The 19,256-nt window shown below is 36.6% G+C and overlaps 2 protein-coding genes across 2 annotated transcripts; both read left to right on the top strand.

Moving 5' to 3' along the window:
* Positions 1–3,122: 3,122 nt before the first annotated feature.
* Positions 3,123–11,992, top strand: GTPBP8 (GTP binding protein 8 (putative)). Its single transcript, XM_015816041.1, has 7 exons — positions 3,123–3,227; positions 3,877–4,305; positions 7,589–7,687; positions 8,657–8,787; positions 9,254–9,353; positions 10,912–11,030; positions 11,898–11,992. The coding sequence occupies exons 2-7, from the start codon at positions 3,952–3,954 to the stop codon at positions 11,977–11,979; spliced, it is 885 nt and encodes a 294-aa protein (XP_015671527.1). The 5' UTR covers positions 3,123–3,227; positions 3,877–3,951; the 3' UTR covers positions 11,980–11,992.
* Positions 11,993–14,152: 2,160 nt separating this feature from the next.
* Positions 14,153–18,963, top strand: TAF13 (TATA-box binding protein associated factor 13). The gene is made up of 4 exons (XM_015815863.1): positions 14,153–14,179; positions 16,639–16,717; positions 17,705–17,802; positions 18,422–18,963. Exons 1-4 carry the CDS (start codon positions 14,153–14,155, stop codon positions 18,590–18,592), a joined length of 375 nt encoding a protein of 124 aa, XP_015671349.1. The 3' UTR covers positions 18,593–18,963.
* The last annotated feature ends 293 nt before the right edge of the window (positions 18,964–19,256 follow it).

Here is a 19,256-nt window from a genome sequence, read left to right as displayed (position 1 = left end):
GACAGTAAGGATCATGAACCATGAGTCTTTTTTCCTGATATTTTGTTGAGTTTAATAGACCCCATAACACCATGATTCTCAGATCCCTAGAAGAATCAAGGCTTTATTGAATGTTCTTACCTTCTTCTTTCATTCTCAGAGCATTCCGTTTAAAACCTTCCTAATTAAGCTCACTGTCTTTGATCAAACACATTTTTATTAGTCTTTGTGAAGCATAACCCATTAGACATTACTTAGGTCCCAAGCTGGGGGTAGATGTTATTTATTATTATACGCAGTGCTTTTTTTCTAAAAAAAAAAAAAAAGGTGCCGGAACTCACACATGTCATACAACCTGCCTTGCCTACCCTACAAGGTTCCATCCAAAAAAGGTGCCGGAACTCCATTCTGGGCGTTCTATAAGAAAAAAAGCCCTGATTATACGTACTTTGAATGTATTCTGTGACAAAATGGATAACCTGAGATCCCAGTTTGCTGAAACCCAAATACTATTTTTGTTGTAGATTGAGCATTCTCTGACCAAAAGTATCAATGATGTGGTTTCCCACCAGTTATTATTGGCTGAATAAATATGGATTTCCCCCCATAATTTCATGTATCTGATATACCAAAAATTTAACCACAGCAGCAAGGAACAGGATGAAGCAGAATTGGGCCTGCAACATTTGTAGAATTAAAATCTGGTATAGCCAAGGCTGAAGCAAAGATATACAACGTAAACATTACTGCTTCATCATGTAAAAAACACAGGTGTTTTAAAATAATTTATTGTAAGAAATATCTACATAATAGACACAGTGCTAATTTATTTTTCCGTGAGATGTACAGAAGCAATTTTCAACAAGAAGCTAAATTTGTTATCTATTTGACAATGCTTTTCTCTCCACCAGAATTTGGCTTCTATATTTGCCAAGTCATGCCTGTGTCATCAGCCTATAATTAGAAACTGTCTGAGAAGTTATAAAAAAAACAACCAAGACCTACAGGCAAAATTCCTTTTTCATTCCCGTACATACTGTATGCGTCAGCAGAAAAATTCTGTTTTCAGAATTGTGGCTCATATTGAGGCCCCAAGCTTCAGGCCAGCGTTTCTCAACCTCAGCAACTTTAAGATGTATGGACTACAACCCTTGGAATTCCCCAGCCACTTGGAATTGTAACAGCATTGTCAAATAGATAACAAATATAGCCTCTTGTTGAAAATTTCTTCTGTAAGTCTCATGAAAAAAAATTATAAATTATAAAAATTATAAATTTATAAATTTTACCCACAACTATTAGGAACGGTGGATTTATGTTATCTTTTATTAGATAGATATTTTATTATAGAAAATAATACATACACATAATGTAATACTAAATATTAACATTAATAATCATGACAAATATTTAATATTAACTTTATATTTCTGAAAAATCTGTCTTTCTTTTATTCCTTTCCTGAATACCTATTCATAAATGTAAATCAGATTAAATGTACTGCATAATTAATTATTGTTCCCCCTATTTACTAACATCCCAGGTCTTATGTAGCTAAATGGTGTTATTCCTACTAACGGGCATATTAACATGGTTGGATAAAGCCCAAATTTTGCACAAGGACAAAGCAAATCCATAATAACTACTCACACACTTAAAAGATAAAAGACCTGAAAACTTTTTGTGACTACCAGGGTATATCCAAATAGGGTTTTTGATCAACATTTGCCATAGGAAAAAAAAAGAAGTAGGTAAAAAACATAAGCAAAATAGATTTGAAGGTTTGGATCAGGCCAACTGACAACCAGACACAAAGTTTCAAGTTTTCCCCAACTCAACTTTTTAACTACATTCCCAGCAAAAAATTTTTTTGTCTGTATTGCCACCTAGCTATCAAACAAGAAATTATTATTGTGTTCTTACTGCTTACAGATAGAATGTCAGGGACTCAAAGTTTTTGAAACCAAACATTTTGTTCTGACAGCATCAGAACAGAATCAGAATAGAGCTGGAAGGGACCTAGGAGGTCTTCTAGTCTAGCCCTCTGGTCAAGCAGGAGAACCTATACCATTTCAGATAAGTGACTGTCTGGCCTCTTCTTAAAGACCTCCAGTGATGGAGCGCCCATGATTTCTGAAGGCAAGCTGTTTCACTGGTTAATTGTCCTCACTGTTAGGAAGTTTCTCCTTAATTCCAGGTTGCTTCCCTCTTTGATTAGTTTCCAACCATCGTTTCTTGTCCTGCCCTCTGCTGCTTTGGAGAATAATTTGACCCCCTCTTCTTTGTGGCAGCCCCTCAAATACTGGAATACTGCTAGTATGTCACCCCTATTTCTTCTTTTCTTTAGACTAGCCAAACCTAAATCCTGCAGCTGTTCATCATATGTTTTAGTCACCAGCCCTTTGATCATCTTAATTTCAAAGAGGTTTACATACAAAAATCAAGCGGTTTAAACCTGTAATGCTTATCATAGACTTTGATAAGCTAAACCTGAATTCATCAGAAAGACGGCTCATGAAGTTGAGGCTCTACTTGGAAGCAGAGCATGATCACTGACTGTAGAGAAAATACCCTGCATATTTCATGTTAAAGAGTTGTTTTATTAACCTTATAAATGTTCCAAGAATGTTAATTATCCCAAAAGACAACTTCTGTGTCTACTCTTGATAAATTCCTATTGCTTATAAATGGGGTAACTTCATTTTAAATAAACTGACGTACCTATGAAGCTGCTTACACATGAAAAGCCACAAATTCCCCGGTCAAAATGTGCGGTACTATTATTTGATCACCTCTCTTATGGAGTTATCCATTGTTTGATGAATAAGCCACAATCATGCTACGCCAAAAACTAACCGCATTGCGGCTAAGAGAAAAAGGTGAATCAAAAGTTTGATACAATTCATAAGCATTGCCAAAGGCAAATTCCCACATCTGTAAAAATTTCGGAACCGAACTGCTGTTTAATTCATTCAGGTTCCATCACGGGTATACAACGTGATTTGTTTTTTAAACTGCCTTGTAAATAATGTCTGAATAACCTTATTCAAAGAGGACCGATAGAGCTACTTCTGTTCTATCTCTATGTTCTCCGGCGTCCGGGTAAAAAAGGTCAGAGCAAGCAATCCCGGCTTCCGGGTAAGGCGTGTTGGCTTTCCGTGCTGGTACGGTAGACGCGTGAATGTTGAGACCTTGGTTTCTGTTGTATCTTCTGCGTATCTTCTTTTGACCTCCGTCCCTGCAATCAGGTTGCATTGAAGTTTCCTTTCTGTGTTCAGTCTTTGCCGATTTAATGTCCTGCCCTATGAAGGAAATCACATTGGAGAAGCAACTCCGCTGCTTCAAGTGCACTTCTTTTTTAAAAAAAATCACTTAGCTCTTCTAATGTATGGATTTTATATAATAATTACAGTTACTGCTGCACCGTCTTCCAGATTATCTTTTGTTTATTGCTAAATCTTTATTGCAGCTTTCCTCCCCCCCAAAAAACATATGCCTTTAAATATCCGATCTAGCAAAAGGAAATTATTTCTTTGACGTGATTGAATCTTATTCAGTAGGAGCAAATACAGGATGGCATGATGTATTTTTTTTAGCCAGCATCTGTTAAAAAAAATGCTACAGGGGGCAGGAGTAAAAGGAAGGGTGCATGTTTGTGGTATTATTTAGTTATTACATTTGTACAGCCTCTATCTCAGTTTTTAACTACCTACGGAAGCGATCCCCAACCAAAATGCTCTCCAGATGTTTGGAATGATAACTTCCATCATCCATTGAAGATAGGGGACAGATGATGATAAGAATTGAAGGCCAACCCCATTGGAGAGCACCAGGTTTAGAGAAAGCTGAGTTAAAGCAATCATGGTTGCTAACTTTTTCTTCCTTTTTTCTCACTAGAAATTTGGACTTGAAACTCCCCATTTGAAGAAACACACACACACATACATACACACACACAGTTACTGAGTTGCGATGGTGATGGAAAATCTATGTGTGAAGGTGCATCAATTGTCAAAATCTAGCAGATATATCAGCCTAATACAGAGACGGCTTATTACCCAAAGCAGGATTCCTGTACAATATGCTTCATTTTCAGAAGTTCAGCAGCTCTCTGAAAAACAGTTTAGTGCCATAACTTTTCCTCTCCAAGATCTGGCAAGATTCTTGTCTCCTAATGTGGACACATCATCCTTCTACATTTTCCAACCTAACAAGAATGACATCCAGAGAGCAGAGATATTTTTCATTCCGTCACATCAACATATTATTGATTATTCCACTTCGGCTGTCCGGATGGATCATGCCCCACAAATGTCTGAACCTGAGGTGAGATCAGTGAAAAGGAGGTTCCATTTTTATTATTTAGGTTTAAGAGGAAAGAGGACAAATGGAATCAAAATTATGCTATTTGACATGTTGAGCAGGGAATTGCATATGGAGGAAAGAAAAGAGTTTCTAAAAGTCCAGGTTATAGAAATATTTTTTTAATTACAGAATATCTCTATTATTGTAAACAAATATTTGGTCCTTGTGATGTGGATGCTGCCCAAATAGCAGACTTGCAAAGGTAACTCTGTTGATGGACCATTAAGAGATTAAATATCTACTTAATCATTTATTGTTTCTTTATAAATGACTCAAAGATAAACAGAGGCTAATTCATACTGTCTCGGTTTATCTCTTTTTATTTTACATCAGTGTTGTCCTTCAAGGTACTTATCTGGCTTTGTAAGAAATATAATCCAAATTCATTTTTGTTTGTTGTTGCTTTGGTTTTTAAAGGGGAAGATCCACAAAACAAAAATAGTAGCAACTATAAATAAAGCTAATCTTGTAACATTGGCAACTCAGTGAAAACAATTGTAGTTCAGGACTGAAATTATTATTTGAATGCACATATTTCTCCCATATTTTCTTCTTTTAAACTCTGCACATCAGTATCACCTTAGTCTTACAGGAATTTGGGGACAAGTTTGAAACACTCAGATAACTCCTACCATTTTATTGTAGCTTAGAAAGTTTTGTGAGCTTGAATTAAAAAATATTGATCCTGGCTAGCTAAAACGTCAGGAATGGGTTAACTTCAGTTCTTTGGCTAGAAAGTAGAGTTTAAACACTGGGGTCTAACCCATCTTCTCAGTCTTAGCTCTGCCTTTTGCAAGAGAGAAAGGATTTCTCCTTGGCTTCATTTTACATGAATGAAGAACTGAGAGAAAGAGGATTTAGGAATTTTATTGAGGAGGAAGGAAGAAGAGTCATAGGGAGAGAAGCAACACAAGCATTTGCTCAAGTGGGGCAACCAACAAGGACAAGATTCCAGCTCTTTGTTCACAATGACATCATGAGGAGGGATGGATTGGTAGTTAGTAGTTGCAGAGATGGCAACTAATCAGGAAAGCTCTGTCATTTTGTAAAAGAAGCAAACAGCATGTCAGGTATGTTCTAACTTGTGAGGTGGGGGATTTTTCTCACCTGATTCACTACTCTGTTTTGAGTACTAGTTGAGGGTAACCAGAAAAGACTTGGAGCTCAGGAGCAGCTACCCTCTCAAAAGTGACATAAAGATGATTGGTCACTATACCACTTGGTAATCAGCACTTATGGCTGTGGATGACAAGAAGTTGTGGATAGGTAGTAGGAACTGCTTGGTTCCAACTATAATGCCTTCCAAAACGCATACCTCCCTTCCCTAACAGGAGACTGCAGATGGTCCACGATTGATCTCCAGGTGACCTTCTATCCAAGTGTTAACCAGCAGACAGAGATAGAGGTAGCATCAGAGATCGTCAGGAAGGTTTTTCCCACCCTGGGTGAAGCAAATCACGTAAGCAGATCTGCTGCCTTCTCTTCACTAGGATGGCACATGCTAAGAACAGGAGCACAGAGCTAAAAGAGGAGACCAATTCAAGTCATACCTAGTCCTCTTAGAGTGGTTCTGTGGGACTTGGGGAAAAACAATTTCTCAATGGAGACAATCTGTACCCCTACAGAAGGGACTTTCTAAAGTCCTCTAGCCATCAAGAGAAGCAGCATCACAAATGGAAGTATCTGTAATGTTCATAACATTTTTGGAATGGTCAAAAGCAATGATGGCACCTCTAGGTTCAGAGGTTTCTCCAATTGGCCTCCGAAGAAGTCCAAAGGATAGATTTCCCCTATCAGCAAGCAAGAAACTTCATGCCTGAATGTAGCACTGGCTTACTAGATTCAGCAATAGAAAACATCCTAATATCTAAATGTCCAGCAACTAAGTACAGTAGGTGCTCTGGTTAATTTGGCAGCTATTCAGATGATGGTGGCAATGTCAGTGGGAATCACGGAATGTCTGGGTGATTTCCTGTGATTGAACTAGACTAGCACAAGTCATTGACTTGGATTCTTACACAGACTAAGAGTGCTCAAAGAGGATGCCAAAGGGCATACACCATCCTGAGTCTTTGGGAATCAGGAAGCATATAAATTTAATAATAATTATTATAATTATTATGAAGCTTGCTCTGTCAGAAAAATGACTGTATTAGCAGCTCCGCAGCATGGCTTCCCTTGATTGATATTGTACTTTTACTAAACATTGTAAGATAAGTATGTATCAGCAAAGATAGCTTCAGATGCTCTCATCTACAAAGAGAGTGTTGTAATTTATACTGACCTCCTGCCATGTTACTATAAAGTATCTTATTCCTGTCAGCTCCAACGTCAGGTCCCCAAGAACAGTATTTGGTATTATGTTAAGGACCTTCTGATCACAAAAACAGGGACCAGCAGTCTTGCCCTAGTGAAAACTACATACAGCTTGCTATGTTGTAGAAGAAATACTGAACCACCTGATTTGTTGCTTAGCTAGCGTTTGCTTATAAATTATAACTGTGTCAGTTTGTGTGAATTTGGTTTAATAATTAAACACTTCTTAGACTGTCTTTTGGATGAAGTCACTTAAGGTGACTGCTGATGAGACCTTAACCTCCATTGGGTGGCAGCAAAATTTAAACCTTGATGCTAGCAAGAGAAAAAATAACCAATTTGTGTCAGGACCACTTTTTGGAGACCAGAAGGAGTGTTTAAGTACAGTTCTGATTATTTCAAATATATGATTAGATCCCAATTGCCCCCTCTCCATATGCGAGGCCAAGACAAAATGCTTCCCATTGGCTGACTCCTCTTTAAAAAGATCGTGGATACAGTGTTACAATGCAGCCTAAGATTCATAAAAGAATAAAATTAGAATATGGTTTCCATATGCTCACTCTCCTATTAAGAATTTGCTTCTGGATTACTGAATAGCCCATAGAATGTCTCAATGGTTTCCATTTCCTAGAAGGACTACTATACATGTCTTCTATAAATGTTCTTACATTTTGCAAACCTTGAGATTTCTGTAGGGCTACAAAAAAAGTGTTTTCATCAGGAATTCCATCTGTATACATTGCTGGACCCAGGCCCCCTTTCAGGACTCTGCAGAGATTAAGTTGGTATTAAAGACACCAGCTTCCTGATACTAATCAACACATCTGGAGAGCTCCAGGCTACTATCAACATGCCTTGTTTAAATGATGTATCTTTTATTGCATCATGAACGGAATAGTGAAATCACTCTAACTTTCTCTTCTAGGTTTGCTTTTTAGGAAGAAGCAATGTTGGGAAATCATCGTTAATAAAAGCATTGTTTTCATTGGCACCTGATGTTGAAGTCAGAATTTCCAAACATCCCGTAAGTTTCCTGTGAAGATAGATTACATTCACCTTCAAAATGAATAGAGCAAAAGCAAGACAAGTTATATCTGTATTGTGAAACTTTGTATCTGAAATAATATAGTTTTAAGGGCAGGTGTTAGGAAATTTTTGAATAAGTGCATCGTACACATTTAACACAGTTTCATAATTAGAGGGTGAAAATTTTAAAGTGTTAGGTGCCTGTATTAATGAGGGATTACAGAATATGCAAATAATATACATGTTGTTCCGTCCAGTCAACCTATTCAAGTTTTATTCATCATAAATAGGGTACAGGAATGTACCCCGGTCTTATACCAAACTTTCTCATGTGTGAATTTGAGTAGAATACTCCATGGGACCCGGGACTCTGCTTTTATCAGGGTTTTCAATGATAGGCAAATGTTTAATTTGTATCCCAGAAACTTAAACAGAAAATCTGCTTGATCTGGTAAGATTGAGAATTTACATGGCAGACCTGTAAATACTACACAGGTATATTTCTTTATTATATTGAGGCCTAAAATATATATGTATAAAGTTTCTGTTAAATCAGGAACAGGTTAATAGAAACACTTAGTGTTCTCTAGATACTTTGGATATAGCTCCAAACTAGCTCCATCCATTGGCTACCCTGGCTGAAAATACTGCCTGAAAACTGAAACTACTTCAGTTGTTTTAATAGCATTTCAGAGTGAGATACATACATATAAACAAACACTTTTTACTCCATTCTAGGTACTTTGCAGCACTGCAGTATTGCTTCAAAAATGAATCTGCTGTATATCTACAATCTACAAATTTATATCCTATTTTATTTCATGTTCAGGATATGACAGATAAATTTTTAGGTTTTGTTGTGAATTTATGATATTTTTACAAGTACATTTTAAATAAGCTCATAGATTCCATAATGCTTTATTTGAAAGAAGTCAGGAAGAAAAAGCTCCTCTTTTTTTTTTTCCAGGGCCACACGAAGAAAATGAATTTTTTCAAAGTGGGAAAACTCTTCACTTTGGTGGATATGCCAGGCTACGGGTTTAATGCACCCAAAGATTTTGCAGAGATGGTGGAGCCTTATTTAACTCAACGCACAAAGTAAGATTGAATATTATAATCTTTTCTGTGGGATTAGGAAAGGGGGAACAGTTGTAAAATTTAGAGACGTGTACTTGGGCATACAAAACAATGTTTAGGTGAACCAACTATTAAATATGGCTAAGATACAATGCTGTTATAATGACTATTTACAAGTAATTCCTAAGGTATGTGTGAAGCCATATTGCTCAAATTTGCTGAGTCACCTCAATTCTATGTGAAGCAGCACATTTTCTCAAAAAAGCAAAATGTATCTTCACTCAAAATAATGGTTACCTCTGTTTCCCTCCCAAAGGAGAATTTACCACATAATAATGGTAGAAATGTACAGTAAAATGAGAATATAAATGTTTCTGAATAACTGAAAAATTAGGAATCGAAAACTACCTATTTCTCATACTTGACTGTTATTTTTTTTCCCTATTATGGTTATGTGAAGTTGTGGCTCTGTTTCTATTTTCTGCAGTTTGAAGCGTACATTCTTATTAGTAGATGCTAAAGAAGGAATTCAGGAAATGGACAACATTGCTGTAGAAATGTTAGAAGAATTTGGGATTCCTTATGTTGTAAGTCGCACCCCTTGCTATAAAACAGTGGTTTTCAACCTTTTTAATGCTGCGACCCCCAACCGATCGTAAGTCGAGGACTAAACCGGTCGTAAGTCGAGGACTAAACCGGTCGTAAGTCGAGAACTACCCAACCAGTCATAAGTCGAGGACTTTCCCTGCCCGGGAGCACCGCGCATGCGTGGTTCCGCCCCCTGCGCCGGCCGAGGCGTAGCTGGCAAGTGGCAGAGATGGAGCAGGCTGACCACCAGCTGGCCCAGCCCAAGGGAGGTAAGGCACCCGCCAGAAAAGGGGAAAAAAATGGCGGACAGCCTTGCTTGGCGACCCCCGTGAAATGGTCGATCGACCCCAAATGGGGTCGCGACCCATAGGTTGAGAACCGCTGCTATAAAACAATGAGTGTACAATATTAAGATTCTCTAAAAATCATATAACAGTAACTGGAAAGCATAAACACCATCTAGCCAGACCTATTGATTCTGTCTAAGACAATGTTTCTCCACCATAGCAATGTGTGCTGACTGGGAATTCTGAGAGTTGAAGTCCACACATCTTAAAGTTGTTAAGGTTTAGAAACATTGGTCTAGGATAATTTAAAAAGAAACTCATGAAAAAACGGAAGCAGCCAATTTTTTTAGGAATTATATTCCAGCTTAGTAAGAAATGTGCATGGAAACAATAAAATTATATTTGTAATTAAAATTCTGCTCTCACCAACTGGGGTTTTAAAATTGTACTAAAATGTATGCAGTATTTTAACCATCATATTCATAGAAATTAATTTGGAAGTATAATAGCAAAATGAATACATTTCCTTCCATCTTAAAATAAGTTGTTCAATCTTGACATAAACTCTTTTGCTCCAACATAATCTATTCTAAATAGAAGATAGCATTACCTGTCAAGAAATAAAATTTTTAAGCACTAAATTTGAATACCTCTACCTATATTATGTACTTCCTTTATCACTGACTTGTGGACTTCATTCCTTAAGAAGTATATAGTGGATATAAAAAGTCTACACCCCTGTTCAGTTTGTTTTTCAGTTGAATTGTACATATTATCAGTTATATTAAAAATGGGAAAAATGGGAAATGGGTTTATCTTGGTCTGATTTTTTTACATCTCAAAAACCTGGCATCATAAGGGTGTGTAGACTGTTTATATCTCTTGTAAGTGCATAGAATTTGACCCAAGATTAGTTCTATTTAACCTCACTATCATAACTTGTTCTAGTTCTTTCAGCAGGATTTAAATACAGCTATTGTAATTCAGTCTATATCCAACCATGGTAGTTGATTGTTTGACCCACACAGATTGCTCAGTTAGGCCGTGTATTTTTTTTTAGGTAGAGATAAAACCTGTTGGTGAAATTTAGATTAAAAAAACATATCTTAAAGTAGAAAAAGTTGGAAAAGGAAAGGCCAGGATCTCATTCTTTTAAAGAACAGCCTGTGAGTATCCCTAATCTAATTCATTGCTAAACTCAAAAATAATTTAAGGTTTCAAAAACTTGTTTTAAGCTATTTTTGGTGGGTATGTTTTTGTCTTTTGGCAGCTTGTATTAACCAAAATTGACAAAGCATCAAAATCAGCGATGGCAAAAAACGTTATACAGATTCAGGACTTTGTACAGAAAAATGCTTACACATGTTTTCCTCAACTTTTTCCTATCAGGTAACAGCTAACAACAGGGGTGTCAAACTCAATTTCATTGAGGGCCGCATCAGCATTGCGGTTGCCCTCAGGGGGCCGGGTGGGTGTGGACAGGGTGGGTGCGGCCTACTGGGTGGGCGTGCATTGAGTGGTGTGGTCTACTGGGTGGGCGTGGCCAGCTCTACATCATTCACGAGTGGGACAGATCTGAGGGTCTCTTGCAGAAGTAGGCGAGGGCCATTTGCTGGCCACTTCCAGGCGATGGTGCATTTCTTCATTCCTCACAAAGGGTGACATCTCCCCAGCATGCCCCAGGGGGTGAGACCGACACGGCAGGGGCTGGTTCCTTGCTGTTTCCAGACAGCCTTGTGGAGCTAGGACTGAATGTGTTTCAGCATAGATGGCCACCACAAAATTGTACATTGGCTCCCGGCTGGCCTGGGCCAGGACCAAGGCAGTGGGGGCCATTCCCTCACTGTTTCCAGGATGGCTTCGCGAGCCACATGAAACCACTTCGCGGGCCACATCCGGCCTCCGGGCCTTGTGTTTGACATGTCTGGCTAACAACGTCATGTTGTTTTTTTGGAATAATATGAAGTAGTTTGTCATTGCCTTGTATCAAAGTATGAGTTTCAGTTGCTATTTGCTACCAATCTAATCTACAACCTGCCTTATCTTGGTTTTCCATCCCAATACTTAGCAAAGCTGACTGCTCAGGACCATGAGATCAGCCAAGGTTGACTAGGTGTTTCCATTTAGCTGAATCTAAACTCTAAAAAATAGTTGTTCCCTCAAGCAAAGGCAGCAAGAGCAAGAATAGTGAACTAATGCAAAGTAATTTATTTTTATGAGACTACTAATACAATATTTCTATCTTTGTTTCCATAGTTCTTTGAATTATACTGGAATCCATGTATTAAGATGTTTCATAGCTCATGTTACTGGAAATCTTCCATTATCCACTGAATAAAGCATTATACTTGGAAGCATCTTGCTTCAAACGTCATGCTACATGCTGTATAAATATAAATTATTTTGGAACAATACTATGTAAACTCAGTATTTTTACATAAGCACATAGTGTACATACATACATGTATATACATACACATTTGCATTGATTAAATGTGAATTTCAAAGATTAAATGTTATGCTTAGAAGTAGGAAAAGAAAGATCAAGTAAATCAAAGTATGAGAAATGGAAGACCCTTGAGTCTTTTTAGCTTTGAAAGTTGAAAGATAGGACAAGCAGGTCCTGAATGGATACCTGAATGGATAACATACAATACCTCAAAACCTTCTTTCTTTCAACACAGAGCGCACATCTCAGAATAAAGAATTTAAGCTAAAGAAGACAATTTCCAACAGAAGATTAAAAATACATTCAATAATAGTTTGACAGTGGAATCAGTTACAAATGATGTAATGAGCCCTATTTGTTAGATACTGTATGTTAAGATAAAGATTGAACTGCCATCATTGGGATGCTTTTAATTTGAAGTAGAATGAGTACAAGGCTGCTTGTAATGGTCTAAGCAGCCCTTTTCAGTTCTGTAATTCTATAATTGGGGTATTCTACAGATTATTTAGATGTGCAAGGGTTGCTTTTGCAAAAACAAACCTATCTTAGTCTATTTGGACATGGGGTGGAAAAATAAGAGAATAATTTGCTTGTTTATTTTGTACAGCAAAAGAACATAAATATTTGTACTGAATTATTTTTTAAAATAAATGTATATATTTATGTGGAAACAAAAGACCCAGCACAATTCTACTGCATGCAATGTGGACTTTCTTATACAGTCAAAAGCATTATTTCCTAAAGTGGTCAGCTTGTTGATAAGATTACTCATATCTGACTACCTCAAATGCACAACTTCTCTAATTAGCTTGGTAATTCCATCAGAGGCATATGATAGGGCTAAAGCATCCAGGTGGCTGATGTTTCTTAGTCCTCAGTTCTAAGTACTTTACTCTGCTTAAAACTATATTATTTTCAACTCTACTATTAATTATCAACAGCAAATGTATTTTAGCAGTCATTTCCTGATTGGTGTCATTTTAACTTCCAATCCTCTTTTCCCTATCAGGTAAGCAGCCTACTCTTTTTGTTTCTTGGAATTAAGACCAAATGCAATAGGTAAATGATTTAATAATGGCAGGATTTTTCAGAAGTCCAGTTTGTGGGCTCAACATGAGCAATACAGAAGTAATTCATGTTTACATTCATATACCTCTATTCATATAGAGGTAATATGCATTACCCTGCATACATCCACACATATACTCACAATATTAATTCTACGGTATGTTGCATCTTAATGCATGCTCTGATATGTTAATTTCATAAACTCAAAATAATTGGAAATGGAATATCAGGGAGGAGATAAGTATTCCCTGAATATGTTAATATTAGAAGATAAAACCATAAAGGATGTTTATCCTAATAAAGGATAATAATAAGCTTTGATGCAAGTCTATAGCTTTTGATTTTTTAAGCTTCTGCTTCTACTTTGGCAAAAGGCAGAAAATGGCAAATAAGAAAATGTGGCTGTGTTTACATAACACATTAAGCCAAATTTCTTCTGATTTATGTAGGATTATTACATGAACTCAGTTTTGATGTATACACCATTCCATTATTAAGCCAAACATAGCGTTGTATTTATGAAACTAGCACAATGGAAAGTGGTACCTTGGAGAAATCAAAACAGCAAACCTGACTTAATTTATCACTTATTGTTTAATATTTCAAAGCTACTTTTCTCTTTGTACCTAAACATTAAGGCTATAAATCAGGGCTGGAAAGATCCAGATGATTATAAGAAGGCAGGCAGCCCCGAGTGCGCGTTTTCTGTATCTGTTGGCCGCTCTACCGCGTCCGTGCGTGCAGATGTTTCCAACCAGATGTGAAAGCCCCTGGAGAATACTTTCGAGTGCTGGCCATTCTAAACATTGCGCATGCGTGACTTGTCCAATGAAGCTGGCGGAAGAGGAACCGAAGGCCTATTATATTCATTTGCTCAAAGGCGCATGCGCAGTTGAACGTTAGCCTTCCGGATTGAAGCGGGGGGGGGGAAGAGTTGCTAGTCAGAAGCGGTCTTTGATTTTGTAACTGGAAAGAGGTAATTCCTGATGCTAGCATGGCCGACGAGGAAGAGGACCCACCTGTAAGTGAAGCCGAAGTATAAGGTGTTGAGTAGCCTAAAAGGTGTAAACCGTGATTAAGGGCCAACTGGGATGCTGGCCGGAGTGGCAGCTGCTGGCTTGGGAAAAAGAAAGTGGCGCCTCCCGCCTCCCCTAAATTCCCCGGTGATGCTGGAGTCTGTCGCACCCATCGGTTGGAGAAGCCTGAATCCAGGGTTTATTGGGTATTATTCGCATTAAAAGCTAGATCCTGTTCGTTGATGACAGCGCATCACTTTGAAAAATGAGCAGGGAAAACCTGTAATAAGATGCCGTAAAACAATTCACTTGAAATAAGTCCAAATGAAATGTTTTATTCACTGGATTTCGGAATGTAAGATTCCAATCTAGATTCATTTTATGCAAACAAAACTGGCAATTAAGATTCCCTGGGCATTATGAGATTTACAGGTAGATAAACTTGAATTTGGTTTTACATTTTCTGATGTAATTCTTCTGTGAATACAAGGCAATTCCCAGTAATCTCATAGATCATAGAATCATATGACTGGAAAGGAACTTGGAGGTCTTCTAGTCCAGCCCTCTGCTCAAGGCAGAAGTCCTGTAACATCCCAGTTAAACGGTTGTTAAGGAAGTTTATTGTGGAATTAACGTGTACTAGGTGTGGGCCAGCAATGTATGCCATAGAAATCCTTAGATTCTTCCTTCTATTATTATTTTTGTACTTTGCATTACATCTGCTTAGCATTTCCTTCATTACTAACCATGGGCTATGCTGGCTATAATTGTTGGAAATTATAATCCAGAACATCTGAGAAGAATCACATTTCATAGTGGCATGATGCTTTGCAAACTAATATCAGACATACAATCTCCCTCATTCAAGATGCATACACAATAAGATTTGTTCCACAGGACCGCCCTTTGGTTTGGTACAGCTGTATGTGTTTGATTATGGACATTTTTTTTATTCTCATAGATTCATGGCATATAAATGAGGTTGTAAATTTAAACCTTGATTCAAATTAGTTGGTGAAGGGCAAAAATACTATAAATAAAGCTTGTTTTGCTTATAGATTTTGCAAAAAATATTTTTTTAAAATTATATTTTCTCTTTCCCCACCATTCACTTGGAGCGTTAGATATTTTGGATGTCTATGACAAACTCACAACATTTAAGAAAATGGAACACAATCCCCACCTCACTGGTTTTTAGCAACCTGCTTCTGCTATATGAGGTTTCCTATATATATAGTCAGCATATTTAATAGCTGTTTAGAAACTACTATTTTTTCTAATTAGTTTTAGAGTAGCTCAAACAGATCAGTATCTTTACATGCTGAAATATATTAGAGTAAACATCTGTATTCAAAGTGGAACAAATTATTTGGAATATGGGCAGTTATGTTGCATCTTTTATTATTGGTATTTTGTCAAATCATATGCATCTTTTCTTGGAGTTGCACAGCAAGATGCAGCTTAAGGAGTTGTCAATATGTGCAACACAAGTACCAACACAGGCTAAGAATCACCTTTTCTCCTTTCATTCCAAATTGCTGCAGAGTCCTGTGCTAAGAATTATGAGTACATAGAGTTGTCCCTATCCATTTTTCCATAGTATTCTGTTTTTGCTCAAAGTGCCTTTTTTCTTAGTTATCATAGCTTTCTCTGAAATGAGTTACTCCAGTCTGGTTATCAAATAGTCAAGCTATTTTCCAAGGTGCCTGAAGGCAGGACAAGAAGCAACGGATGGAAAGTAATCAAGGAGAGAAGCAACCTAGAACTAAGGAGAAACTTCCTGACAGTTAGAACAATTAACCAGTGGAACAACCTGCCTCCAGAAGCGGTGAATGCTCCAACACTGGAAGTTTTTAAGAAGAGACTGGACAGCCACTTGTCTGAAATGGTATAGGGTTTCCTGCCTGAGCAGGGGGTTGGACTAGATGACCTCCAAGGTCCCTTCCAACTAATAATAATAATAATAATAATAATAATAATAATAATAATAATAATAATAATAATAATAATAATAATAATAATAATAAATTTGGATTTCCCTTCTAGGATTTTAATATCATTTTTAATGTACTGTGGACAGAACTGTATAGTATTCATATATTTTCATAAAAGCATTATTGTACTCTGTTGATAAGTTTTATTTTAGATTCTTCAAATGTTATGTAGCATGGAATATGACTTTTTCAGTTGCCATACTTGATGTTTTTATGAACTTTGCTTGTAGCACCCTAAGGTTCTAGCTGAGATCAATGTGAAGGTTGATTTTTATGTCTGTAAGCATAATTTCATATTTGTTTACAGTAAACCTATTTTCATATTGTACTGTTTATTCCCCCAACTTCAAGAGATATTTTTAAAACCCTTTGCTGTCTCTCTGCTTTTAACCATCCTAATAAATTTAGACTCCTTGTTTCTTAGCTATGCCTCTTTTTTTTAATCCTAATTTTGGATTTATTATCTATAGTTTGAAGAAGATACTGAAGAAACAGGAGGAGGGCCAGATGGTGGACAGGGAAAAAGGAAGCGGTTGTTCTCCAAAGAATGTAAGTAGATGTCAGCCTACAAGTAAGAGTAAAGTAGATTATTTGTATGCTGAAGATACCAAAGAACTGCCATCTGTTAGTATAAGAAACAGAGATATTAGTTTTAATGACCTAATTTTTTATAAGGCAACTTTCTATGTTCTCACAGATAGTGAGGAAACTTAATCCTTTTGTAGCCTCCACTTTTGAAGAATCGGTTTATCTATGCGGTACACTTTTTGAATGCCAGTATTACTGTGAATTATTGAATGATTATGTCTACAATCTATATCCTATCAATCTGCATTACTAAGTAAAAAGAAATTGAGATGGTTAAGTATACTTAACATCCTTCACATTTGCTCATGTGTCATTTGATACAATTTGTAGCACAGCAAATGAAATATCCATTGAATAATGTTTCACATTTTATGAAGTCATGTAAGATGTCAGTGAGTTAGTGATAAACAACTGTGCATCAACTACTTGAAATACGGTACTTGATTTTTACTACAGTTCAATATATTTGTATTTTGGGAGGTTGCATTTGCTAATACTTCCATGACAATTCTAAGGTTGCGGTCTGCTTTTCAACCTACTTTTTTAACAGTAAGCCTCTCCACGCCTCTCATTGTAAAATATCATTTCTATGAAAAAATAGTGTTGTACTAAAGCTTATAATGTAAGTGGTATAATTTCCTGAACCATAAATTGGACTTTAGAACTTGTTGGCTAATTTATTCATTAAAGTGGCAGGGGCTTTTCTCAGAATGTTCCTCCTTCAACATGTTCTATTAAAATGATCTTTCAAATACTGATATTAAAGTTTCAGCATTGTTTTCCCTTACAAGTTTGAACTACGCTTTCCCCAGTATATTTATTTAAAAATACCATTACAATTTGCTTGATTGGAGAATTTAAAAGAATGTGAATAATTATATAGACCGTAAGTCTTCCAAGCTGCTGCATTCAGTGCCCTCCTGCAGATGATTTTTGCTTTAATTCCAGTGAGATGTATGATGTATGGATTTGGAGATGATCAGAATCCTTACACAGAGTCTGTGGATATTCTTGAGGATCTAGTCATAGAATTCATCACAGAAATGGTAGGTTCTTATAATATGTTAGTACTTATTAGACATTTGATGCAATAGATGCAATATTTAGGCTTTTGTTTCCTTGCAGCTCTATGTTTTATGTAAACTGAGTTGAGACACATATAAAAGCTATTATGATCCAGTAAACTTCCAGTAACCATACTTGATGTTTTACATTTTTACCCCCTCCCCCTTTTATTACTTTATAAGTAACTCAAAGCAGAAAATATGCCTAATACTACTACTTCCTCTTATTTTTCCCATAATAGTCTTATGAGGGGGGTTGGGTTGAGACTGACTGGCTGAAAGTCTCCCAGCTGGATTTCATTTCTAAGGAAAAACTAGAACTCAGTATCCTGTTTTCTGGACTAATACCTTAATCAGTGTATCAAACTGGTTCTCAGACTATTAATGAACCAAGTAGTGTGTAGTGATTATAGTGTTGGACTAAAAGCGGAAATATCCCAGTTTTAATCTTTCAGCAACAAAGTCAGTGGATAATCAGCTTCCAGTTTCTTTTTCATAAGCAAGTATGTTGTCTAAATACTGTGTGCAACTATGTAAGCATTGTAGAAAATGTCCTTGTTAATTTGATTTAATTGAAATGGGTTTTCTTTTTGCACAATAGACCCACAAAGCAATGTCAATTGGACGACAAGGTCGAGTACAGGTTGAAGATATTGTCTTCTTGATTCGTAAAGACCCACGAAAATTTGCTCGTGTGAAGGACTTGTTAACAATGAATGAAGAATTAAAACGGGCTCGAAAAGCATTTGATGAAGCGAACTATGGCTCTTGAGGCCTTTTCTGAGCTCATCTCATTTTTTTGATTCACCCTTTCTATAAAAGGAAGCTCTGTGAAAAATAATTCAGAACACTGCTGCCCATTGAAATATTTAAATTGTGGACTGTTTTAAGATATTCTTTGTTATGCTGCTTCTCTTTAAAATGCTAAAATATTCTTGGACATTATTCCCTATTATATCTTGAATTTTTTAGATTGCAACCATTTGAGTGTCATAATTCTAGGTTTATATTCTTATTTAACTCATTTTTTTCAAGTGTTACTAAAAATTTCTAAGGGCCATGTAGCTATTATCTTTTACCTCTGTCCTTCCTATCAAACTTAGATTTAAAAAATACGCTCATAAATCTCAATACTTCTAAATTGATCTTTTTCTCATGCTTCATTTAGTGTTGTAAAACTAAAAGATAACCTCTTTCACAGCAGAGTACAAATATTAGCAAGCAGGAACACAGCTTATTTTGACTGAGGTAATCTGACAGGATTAAATGAAAAGGATTAAAATGAAACTATAAATTTATGCATTATGTCAATGATAGGTGCTGAGCCATCAAGGTTGAGTCCATGTGGATAGGAACTTAACATAAGAAAATGCAAGAAAATGGACTTCTGGTGAACACTTATGGCAGATTAAATCTCTCTAAAAGAGTGGAGATAG

This window comes from Protobothrops mucrosquamatus, unplaced genomic scaffold (assembly GCF_001527695.2).
Source record: "Protobothrops mucrosquamatus isolate PMUCROS unplaced genomic scaffold, P.Mucros_1.0 scaffold_107, whole genome shotgun sequence".
Classification (NCBI taxonomy): domain Eukaryota; kingdom Metazoa; phylum Chordata; class Lepidosauria; order Squamata; family Viperidae; genus Protobothrops; species Protobothrops mucrosquamatus.
The sequence above is the reverse complement of the archived record's forward strand: the minus strand, read 5'-3'. Positions and strand labels throughout refer to the sequence as shown.

Coding starts and splice junctions, on each gene's coding strand:
- TAF13 (XM_015815863.1), top strand. CDS start 14,153: ATGGCCGACGAGGAAGAGGACCCACCT. Junction 14,180..16,638: donor ACGAGGAAGAGGACCCACCT/GTAAGTGAAGCC, acceptor TATTATCTATAG/TTTGAAGAAGATACTGAAGA. Junction 17,803..18,421: donor TAGAATTCATCACAGAAATG/GTAGGTTCTTAT, acceptor TTTGCACAATAG/ACCCACAAAGCAATGTCAAT.
- GTPBP8 (XM_015816041.1), top strand. CDS start 3,952: ATGGTGATGGAAAATCTATGTGTGAAGGTGCATCAATTGTCAAAATCT. Junction 8,788..9,253: donor TATTTAACTCAACGCACAAA/GTAAGATTGAAT, acceptor TATTTTCTGCAG/TTTGAAGCGTACATTCTTAT. Junction 11,031..11,897: donor CCTCAACTTTTTCCTATCAG/GTAACAGCTAAC, acceptor TTGTTTCCATAG/TTCTTTGAATTATACTGGAA.